Source organism: Rhamphochromis longiceps, linkage group LG1 (genome assembly GCF_057381845.1).
Source record: "Rhamphochromis longiceps isolate RC_006_pf linkage group LG1, R_longiceps_female_GT1.1, whole genome shotgun sequence".
NCBI lineage: Eukaryota > Metazoa > Chordata > Actinopteri > Cichliformes > Cichlidae > Rhamphochromis > Rhamphochromis longiceps.
In genome coordinates this window covers 29007129-29017482 of record NC_140557.1, presented here as the reverse complement: position 1 = coordinate 29017482, position 10354 = coordinate 29007129, and the positions used below count along the sequence as shown (strand labels likewise).

Here is a 10354-nt window from a genome sequence, read left to right as displayed (position 1 = left end):
TGGACCACCTTTATTTTTCAGCACAGCCTGAACTCTCTCAGGCGAGCCTTTGTGTCATTTCTTTAATGTTCAGGAGTAGTTCTCCAGGCTTTTTGAAGGACATTCAAATCTCTTCTTTGGATGTTGGCTGCCTTTTGTTTTGTTCTCTGTCAAGATGATCCCACACTGCTTCATAATGTTGAGGTCTGCGCTCTGGGAAGGCAAATCCATAACCGATAGTGTTTCTCTGTGTGTGCATGATTTTAATGCACCAGCGGTGTGTTTGGGATCATTGATATGCTGAAAAAGGAAGGTGCTGCCAATCAGATGCCTACAGATGGCATTGAATGGCAGCGCAAATTTTATTCTGTTTTTTCTTCGTTCATATACATACTATCAGCTTTTCAGTTAATATCACCTTGTTGGTGCAAAATAATATCAAACTGTTGTATTTTTCATAGCTTTAACTAAAAAATTGGAAGCTTTTGCAACAGGCTGCTAGTAACAAATTGCTTAAATATACAATTTAAAATGGGTTCTTAACAAACACAAAAGTGGTTCATCCCGTGGGTTATGTGCTTCTTTTATGCTTGAATGATCCATTGGTCAGTGGCTTAACAAACAAACAAACATGCGTTTAACACCCCAGGTACAAAAACTGGACTGAAAATGCATGAAAAGGCAGTCTAAAGAAAAAAATTGAAAGGCCTTGAGAAAACGTGAAGAACTATTGCTCAAAACCACTTTGAAAATTGCAAGATGTGTGCTCATTGGAAGCAAAATATCATGAAATAAAGTGTGACTCAAGACTTTTGTACAACACTGGAAATTCTAATGTTAAAGAAATTGTTTGTGACATTGAGACCAAAAGACAAATACATTATTTTACAAAACTGAAGTGAAATTAAACAGGAAAAGTCTCCGTTTGGATCATCTCTAGATTTATTAGCTTTTCTCTAAAGAAAAAGCAGGAGTTTCACTGAAACATTGTGCCACATGCATCCTAAAAGAAACTAACTAACTAACTAACTAACTAACTAACCGTAACCAGTATGTCTGCAATCTTAGCCACCTTCTTTCAGCTGGCAGTGGCGAACCACAAAGGAGAAGAGCCACAGAGCTCTATGAATGTGTGTCTGATCAGTTATAAAATGCCCTCACTGTTGTATTTTAAATGTTTTCTGTCCGCAGTATACACATCATATTGTCTAAATTAAAACCCACCCTTTACCACTTTTGATTTAACCCGTTCAATTAGACCCCGGACCCTACATTTACAAGCAATAAATTGAAATCCACAAAGATGGAGTCCCTTAAATACAGAAGAGTGCTACTAGAACAGCTGAACAACATGACAGATAAAAGTACAGTTGATTACTGATATGAACTTTATGTCATTCTATAACATAGATAGGAGGGCTTAAGCACACACCTTTCTCAGTGAGAAATACGCCCAGTGATGCCTCGCACACATATCCAGCAGTAAAGATTTCCAGTCTAGGTTGAGCTATCTAGGGCTTTTCAGTCGTGCCTGGACAACGCTGTGAATGCGCATGTCAGGATCGCTGCAGAGATCCCGCTGCCTCGGCTCTCACGATTAATCGTCGGGATGGTGTTGACAGCGAGAGGCAGCAGGCGGCCGTTTTTACACGTTTAAATAAATGTCAGGACCTGATAAAATTTATTTATTCAAGTCCAAGTCAGGTTCTCCGCAACAACACCGTTTGTGGAGGACGACGTTAATGTTAATGATGGAATTCCCAGTCTCTGCTGCTAGATGGAGAAACCGAAAGGGTGGACTCGTTATAAATAATTAGAAAAAAGAGAGCCCGTCTGCTGCTAAAATAAAAGGAAAATGCATCTGCACCAGGTGCTGACGGGAGCTGTGAACCCAGGAGATTGCTGCTATTCGGTGGGAAGTGTGAACGACATTCAGTTCACGGTAAGATTTTATTTTGATATTGTTTGCTCAAAGATGACACCCATTGAAGCTAGCGACTAAGTTAGCTAGCTGGGTAGTTAGCTAACCAGCGTTATATTGGCTGGAAACGGGCTGGCTAGCGAGCTAAAGCACTGGCTAGCCGGGTAGTGTGCTAGCCAAACTGCCGCACCGAGTGATTCACAAACAGTGGGTTGAGACTACGCGGGGCATCCGTGTCACGAGCTCCTTTTTTAATTTACCGTGACAGTCAGTCACCGATAAGCAGGACCCCACGAGTACATGATCCGCTGCGGTGTTTGCATTAGCTATTTACGTGAAGGTTTTTGACATTATTCTCCCCAAGAAATTTTAAAACAGCCACTCAAATGACCTTTAGCTGCATCTCGTAACATTAGAATTACTGCAAGGGAATCCCTTTGCGCAGCCATAACATTTATTGGCAAATATTTGCAGTGGGATACGCGCCGGTGAAATTCGTTTGCAGTGCAGATTAGGGGCGACTTGTGTGTCAGGGTTTGACGACGTTGCGCACCTTCACAGAAGGAAAACGCTGTGTTTGGTGTGTTTGCAGAACTAGCTTAGCTTGCTCCCATTTGGCGTTAAATCCTCCTCACAGATCGTTAGCTCGCTGTCATCCTGGCATCAGCTGCGCCAGCCGTGACGTAGAGAGCCTTATATGGATACATGAGTTAGGCGGCTGAATGGCCGTGTTTTGTCACTGGGGAAGAGCATAATCAGAAGACATTTGCCATTGCTTTGACTTATAAATGAGTTACATTTTTCATGACCAAGTGTTTGATGTTCTTTAGAGGTTTACAGTTTTAGATGGGGCAGTCGGACATCAGTCACATAGACTTGATGGGTTTTTAGGCATCTTGATCAAACGCTATTATCTTGAGCTGAGTCTGCCTCTGTTGCGTGTTGTGTGTTAAAGATATGTTAAGATCTATCTCAAGTCGACCCCGAATACATAGACAAGTCAATATTTCGCTTTGTGCTACAGGACATGGCAAGAATCTGTAATGTCACAGTACACAGTCATCTTTCACCCCCAACAAATTGACAGGCTGAAGTAAACGTGCAGCAGAATCCAAAACTGTTGCTCTCTGTGTTGGTGTTGAATCGATAGCAGAAGAGGAATGATGACTTTACTGATAGCCTGATGAATGTACTTTATTTTGGCTTATTACAGCTGCCAGATCTGGGCTTGTTCCTGTTGCCTATTAATGAGGTGGTGTTTTGTCATTGCGTCTTTCAGTATCCTCAAATATGCGCTACAGCAAAGGACAAAGATGATTTTGAAGCTAAAGCATTGCATATCGCTTTGCCGAAAGGGCCCAGTTTCTGTGCCTGGTGTTTTCTTTCAGTGTCTGAGAGGGTATTTGAAGAGCACTGGGCTTCATGTCCAGCAAACACATTTACACTCCCACTGACCCTTAGGGCTCGGAGGCCAGATCCTGACAAAACGCACGAACACATACGTACATATCTAATCTAGAGCAGCCATGAGGGCACCAGCTTCAGCATGGCGTCTGCAGTGTTTCATTCTAAACTATCAGCATTGACATATTGACAGAAATCAGAAGAGATATTTTTAAATAGAGTTGGAAAGTGAAAAACAGAGATGTTGCCTTCTCTCTGTGCAGTGGCCTGATAGATGGTGGTTATGTGCTGAGAAACCAGAACAGTTTGATCTATAAGTCGGAATTAAAGGGAACAGTACATATTTAAAAATATAATATTGGCAGATTTTTAATAATCACGTGTTGTTTTTTCTGTCGTTAACTGTGGCTAACACACAGCTGTAAAGTTTGGTTAGAAAGATCATTTTCATGTCTATTAAAGTGATTCTTAAGCCTTAGTCGGTGTCTTAATATCTGTAAAAAGCCTAGTGGGTTTGATATGCAGATCTGCAGATGTGTGATCTGCTAAAAATAGAATACATCTGTAAACTAAGCACAAGGAGAGGAGGAGCACGTACTCCCTCCCAAAGCTCCATATTTCTGAAAATGTTCTTATAGTTACTGCAATAGAAGAAGGTGCTGCACATTGATCAAAGATGGATAGGATTGTCTAAGATTACATAAATCTTGGCCAAAAAATGTTTGTTAATTATGTATCTATGAAGAAAAAGTGTCACTAAAACAGGTCCCCTGTTGTTCTAAAAGCAACCTGCCTGGCTGGCTACATTGATTCAGTTGAATATGCTATGACTACCTGAGAGAATGAAGAATGATTGAATCTAGATGTTGTATTTGGCATTAAAACATTCATTGTTTTCTTGCAATCTTGCTGCAGAGAACAGTAAAGACCATGCCATGTGACTATAAGTGGAAGAGTCAAAGTACAGGTCTGTGCCATACAATTCGCAAGGGTTAACATCTTACAGACTGATAGACTTACCAGGTTACTGCAAGTCAGAATTGATCAATCCTTTAAAGAAAACAATGCACCAAAAGCTTTTTATGTTTACTGTAAGTCCTGCTAGCTTGCACAAATATGCCACAGATGGTAGCAGCTGGGGCTTTGGAACATGATCACGTGATTATGTAAAAGTGGCATTTGATGTAATGAAGGCAGAAGTGATCTCTCACTTTGTTCCTCATATCTACTTTCATTACCACAGAACACAATTACATTCACTCCTTTATTTTAAAAGACATTAACAAATACCTCTCTGTCATTATGCAAATAGCATTTAAAATGAGACTGGCAAAATGTCCCTCGTTTCTTTAGCTCTTATCAGTAATAACACATGTTATAGATACCTGCGCTGTCTTTCATGAGAATCACGATTTTTTGGCTTAGAATTGAGATCACGATTCTCTCACGATTTTCTTTTCCAGTATAAATATTTATTGCACTTATTAACTGCACATCAACTTCGTAACAGTTGAAAGTGAACATAAAAACAATAAATAAACATAAAAACAACTAATGTCTCACGTTTTGTTGTTGCCGCAAAATGTTGTACTGCTTGAAATTCCGTCTCCACCGTTGCTCGACACTGCGTGTATAGAGCAGGTAGTGCAACAATAGAAAAATAGTTGCGGGACAGCACTGTGTAGCGTTTGTCTAGGGTGTTGATCATTTTCCTAAATCCCTCGTTTTGCACAGTGTTGATGGGAGCCATATCTTTGGTCAGGTGATAAGTGATAGCCTCTGTAATTTCTTTGTGCCTGCGGGAGTTCGACGGGTATAGGGAAGCACTGTATAAGGGTCCCGTTATTGATGTTTGGGTGGTTGACCGGGACGGATTTTCTCCTGTCACTTTCTCGTCATCCCTGACGTGCTCTCCGTTATTTTTTTCCCTGCTAATTTTAGCATCACATGGCACAGCTTCTGTATCACGTGGTATAAGGCTCCGCCCTTGTCATTTGTTGAGCAGGAAGAGTGAGCGCTTGTTTTCATGCAGATTACGTCCCGGATCAAAATTCGGTACAATCGGCATCTTCGTCATTTTTTTCTTTTTTTTTTCTTTTTTAAATCGTTGTCATTTGGAAATGAGATCACACATAAGTATGAATCGACATCGCGATTTTCTAACGATTAATCGTGCAGCCCTACTCTCAAGTAGATAGTGCTCAAAAATACATAGTTTGTATTAGAGCTGGGCGATAGAACGATAACGATATGTATCGCGGTATAACTTTTTCTCGATAGAAAAATTAAACTATCGCGATAGACCTCGCCGCTCTTGTCCTCTTTAAAAAAAAACAAACAAACAAAAAAAAAACAACCAATCCAAATTAAGTAGCGCAGAGCCGAACCAATCACAGCCGCAGCGTCACGTCACGTGACTTGTTACGTACAGCACAAGTGCCAAGCCGCACATGTGTATTTGTTTGGGAAGCAGCCAGCCACCGTACCGCCCGGGTAATGGAGGAAATGAGTGTGCCAACTAGAAAAATCAACCGAGCGTGACCGAAGAGAAAACAGATGATGGTTCCAATGCCGGAGAGATTGTCGAACGGAAGAGCCATAGAAGTTCCGTAGTGTGAAGTTATTTCGGCTATTTCAAGTCTGACAAAAAACAGAGTAGCGTGCACTGTAAATTGTGCCGAAAGCAAGTCTGGAAATACAATAAACTGGTGCATGCGCTACGTCCACACGTACCCGGGTATTTTTGAAAACGCAGATTTTTCTATGCGTTTGCACCTTTCGTCCACACGTAAACGGCGTTTTTCGTCACTGAAAACGAAGATTTTTAAAAACTCAGTTTTTGCATTTACGTGTGGACTAGAAAAACGGAGAAAACGCAGCGTCAAAGGTGTGCGCATTTTTTGACGTCACACTGTGCGCCACGTTATTGTTTCGGTGAAATGAATTTCTACAATACTGTTAATTCTACTCTCTGCAGTGTTTAAATGCTTACATATACACACAGTTACTGTCCCTCCACACATACGACTCGGTTCTGCTTCTATGCCCCAGCTTTGTTTACTTTTTCCCACCGAGGCTTCTAGACTTCTGATTGGCCAACCTTTCTGCACGGTTAGGAATCTAGCGCCACCTGCTGCTTTGGCATGTTCATAGCAGCGTTTTCCTTCATTTCTGCCTTTATGTGTGGACGGGATTATTTTTTTAAAACGGAAACGGAAAATCTCCGTTTTCAAAAATACCCGTGTACGTGTGGACGTAGCCTGAGTCTCTGACTGGAAGCGCTAATTCGTCATTCGGCTTTTGTCAGACTAAAGTAACTGTTAAAACTGTTTGAAAAGCTAAGCTATACAACAAGGAGAGATTGAGAATTTCCTTTTAGTTCTCAGTTTATTTGATATTGACAAAAGTTAGTCAGTTTTGTCTGTTCTTCTGTAAAACAAACTAAGATTTATTTTTAGAATTAATATTTTGTTTCTAAGTGGAATTGACAATTTAGTCTGTTTCGTTTGTTCTATTTTGAAACTTAAACGCTTTAGCGGCTGCCTTTTGTGTAGTTTGCAATATTTGCCTTTATTTATCTGAAAAAGTCTCATGTTCCTTAAGTACATCTACCCTGTTGAACGTATTATGGGAAATAAATATTTAAATAAAAACAAGCTGCTGATTATTTCACATTTTACTTGTGAGCAACGGCACATTTAAATCTTACAAATATAGTTATTTGGCTTATATCGTGATAGATATCGTTATCGCCTGAAATGAAAAAAAAAACATATCGTGATATGAAAAAATCTTATATCGCCCAGCTCTAGTTTGTATTTAACAGAAAACTGACAGTTTATTGTTTCTTTGCTTGATTGCAGCTCTTTCGTCAGTAGACAGACGATATTTATCCATTGGCGGCAACATTCTTCATATAAGCAGCTTATATGTCTGACAGGGAAGAAATGCAGCTCCATCAGGGTCACACTCGTTAAGTCGGTGGATTTAGAAGCTGTAGATACTTGAGTGTGATGATCCAAATATATTCAGACACAATCAGTGGCCGCCTAATTTAATCTTTTACTGAATCAAATTACTATCCTAAAAGTTAGCTGGGCATTACATTGATTAGACTTTTCAGCAAACGGTGGTGTTTGCAATAGACTGCCATTTAAATAAATGTACTGTTGACTAAGTCATAGTGTTTCACATCTCTTAGTTGATCTACTTTAATCTTAGAATCTGTCTCCCTGCCTCTCTAATATCCTTTCCCTTCTGCACACGAATAATGCCGTGCAGACAGATCAGAGGTAATGCTTGTCAGAGGCCAAAGATGCTATAGACAGGAGACGTGATTGTCTAGATGTGACCGTGGAATATCTCAGTCTTTAAAAACACCAAAATAAAAGACAAACCTGAGGTATAATTTGACCGAGAATCTCTTACCTGATGATGGTGACACTGTTGTATTTTTATGTTTTTTATCCATTTAAATCTTCTCTCTGTTTGTTACACGGTGCCAGTCTTTGTCATAGGGTAACGATACATGTATTTGTCCCAAACCAGTGTGGGACATTCAATTCAGAATGATTCCTTTGTTTGGTACACCATCTATTTGGCTCTATATACTCTAGAGCCAAGTTCCACCTGGATCATATTTGGCAGTGCATCAGTTGTCAGTTAGCAATAGCATGTGGATAAGCTTTGAAAGCTGAGCACACACTGCGATGATTATTAATCTTGTATGATGTGCTAACGCCATGTTTTAATAGTGTCTTTCCACACAGACTATCACACTACACAATCACAAAGCAGTACAAAGCACCATATATAACAAAAATATTATTTGCTTAGTACTCTATATTAAAATGCAACAAGTGTTGGCTTTTTTACCATGAATATCAGAATTAAATTTCTATTACTAAAAAATGCAGTCCTTTGTATGCCAACCCTCTATGTGGATTTGAGGATGATTTAAAAAAACAACAACGATGGGTCACCCTCTTTAACTTGGGTATATTTAAGCTCACTAGCTCCAGGTCCTGTTGTGTCTAAATGTGAATGTGAGGGTGCAAAGCAGTCCTAGACAGCGCGTGACGGTGACCGCTTTTAATTCCAGCTGTAATGTTCAGAGGGAAGTGTCGCAGTAAGAATGAAGTACACACTGCACCTCCCTTATTCCTTTCTACGTGTCACTCACATTTTAAATTATAGTATTTCAAGTATAGTCCTATGACAGTTTTCACTATAACTTCATCCCCTGATCGTCACTCAGTGTTATATAACTAGCTATAGCGTGTTTTGTGTGACCTAGTGGTTCTCAGCGTCTCCTCCTGTTCTCCTGAATAATGAAAGACACAAGCCGTCATCCTGACTGTACTGCTGCTGTGAGACCAGTTTGCTGGTGTCCTAGGTGCCGCTGTCATTCTGCTCATGTATGCCAGCTGCTGGCAATCAGCATCATATCAATTTACCTTCCAGTCGATGTTCCAAATCTTTATATTGTAGGTATTACACCGGGTCTGCACAAGTGTATAAAAATCCTTGCTGCTAGACTGTTGCTCATGCACTGTCTAAAACACAAAATGTAAATATTTTGAACATTTAATTTAACTTTTTAAGCTCTTCTTTGGTTTTATTTATGAATGAGACTGAAAGTGTGACAGTTACAATGTAATATTACTTAGTTTTGTGGCTCGCCCTTGTTCATCTGCCAAGATGAGAGCGAAAGCAGAAGTTTTGTTTATGAACGTTTGTCTGTTCAGCAAAACTGAAAAGGAAACAAAAAATGCACACTGTATGGACTTTACACCATGGATATCCTCCCATGGTTAAGTATTGCAGGTGGAAAGGAACTTGTCTGGAATTGGTTTTATTTGATTTGTATGAGAAGTAACTAAAACTAGTCTTACAGCAGTTATTCGGCAGTGCGATAGCATGCATATAATGGTGAATGTGATCAGTGAAATTTTTGTCTCATCAATGTTTATCAGTTTTCTTTAAATATTGTGTGAAATATGATCCACAAAATGTGTCTTAGACTATCTTAGATGCTGGGGATATGTGCCTCATATGCTTTTCTGTTTTAGAGCCTGATTGATTTATTGGCGGGATGATATTAGCTACTTTCAGTTCAATCAGTATTGGCATTTATAGCTGCTGACAAATGAAAATTAAATGAGAGATGGGAGAAACACCCTTCGAATATGTGGAGATTTGTCCACCAGAGGGCACTCTGCAACCTTCCTGTTTGCAACAGCGCTGAATGCAACAAAAACAACAAGCAGCTGTTCTAAGCGCAGTCAGGCAGAGCATAAACTAGTAAATAACTAGCCAACAAATGTCGGGAATATGTTTCATGTATCTAAAAAGGAAAACAAAATGTTGACCAGTACCAAAATATTAGCTTTTTAAATCCCCAAACATTGGTCTTAAAAATCCTGCATTGGCAAGGCTCAGGTCGTTCAGATGCAGTGTCACATGTGCTGTTAAAGGCTCAGTTTTTCATTCAGTGCCACATGAGAATGATGTTCACAAATGCTGTTTTCAATAAATCATGTGAAATCATGCTATAGTGCTATAAAATCACCACATATGTGCATTAAATGATATTATGATTGCAGTGGCTGATCAGTCCTGTGTATGCACTTTATTTTCAGGAAAATAAATTTTTTTCAGTGTGATAAATGGTAAAACCAAAAATGACCAATATCGGCGTGTAATAGAAACAGATCAGGAGGTTGTTTCAGCGACTGCAGAGTCACGCTGTTGTTATTCTTTCTCCCCACCATTCAGCTACGAATGTAATTTCCTGTAGACGCCTCTTTCCAATGACTTAAAATGTGATTTTGTTTTTCCTATACTCTGGTATTTTCAGGCCTATGGCTCAGGATGCGACGTAGTGATCTTGGCTAGTGACTTTGAGTGTGTTCAGATTATCCCGGGAGCTCAAAATGGAAACATACAGGTGGGCTGTGTGGAGTGCTCCCACCAGCTTGGCAGGGTAAGTGTTAAATGCTCACAGAGACACACTCCCACACACAGCTTTAGTTTTTTTTGTCCTGTGGC

The 10354-nt window shown here is 39.8% G+C and overlaps 1 protein-coding gene across 6 annotated transcripts in view; it reads left to right on the top strand.

The window, feature by feature from the left end:
• The first annotated feature begins 1508 nt into the window (after nucleotides 1-1508).
• The window catches only part of dmxl2 (Dmx-like 2), a 41495-nt gene continuing 32649 nt past the window's right edge, over nucleotides 1509-10354 (top strand). For 3 of the 6 annotated variants that reach the window (XM_085405034.1, XM_085405031.1, XM_085405027.1), the window contains exons 1-2: nucleotides 1509-1921; nucleotides 10164-10289. In XM_085405034.1, coding sequence (XP_085261160.1) covers nucleotides 1835-1921; nucleotides 10164-10289 — 213 coding nt within the window. In that variant the 5' untranslated portion in view covers nucleotides 1509-1834. The remainder of the gene's footprint in view (nucleotides 1922-10163; nucleotides 10290-10354) is intronic. The other 3 variants (XM_085405016.1, XM_085405022.1, XM_085405010.1) reach the window with 1 other exon arrangement.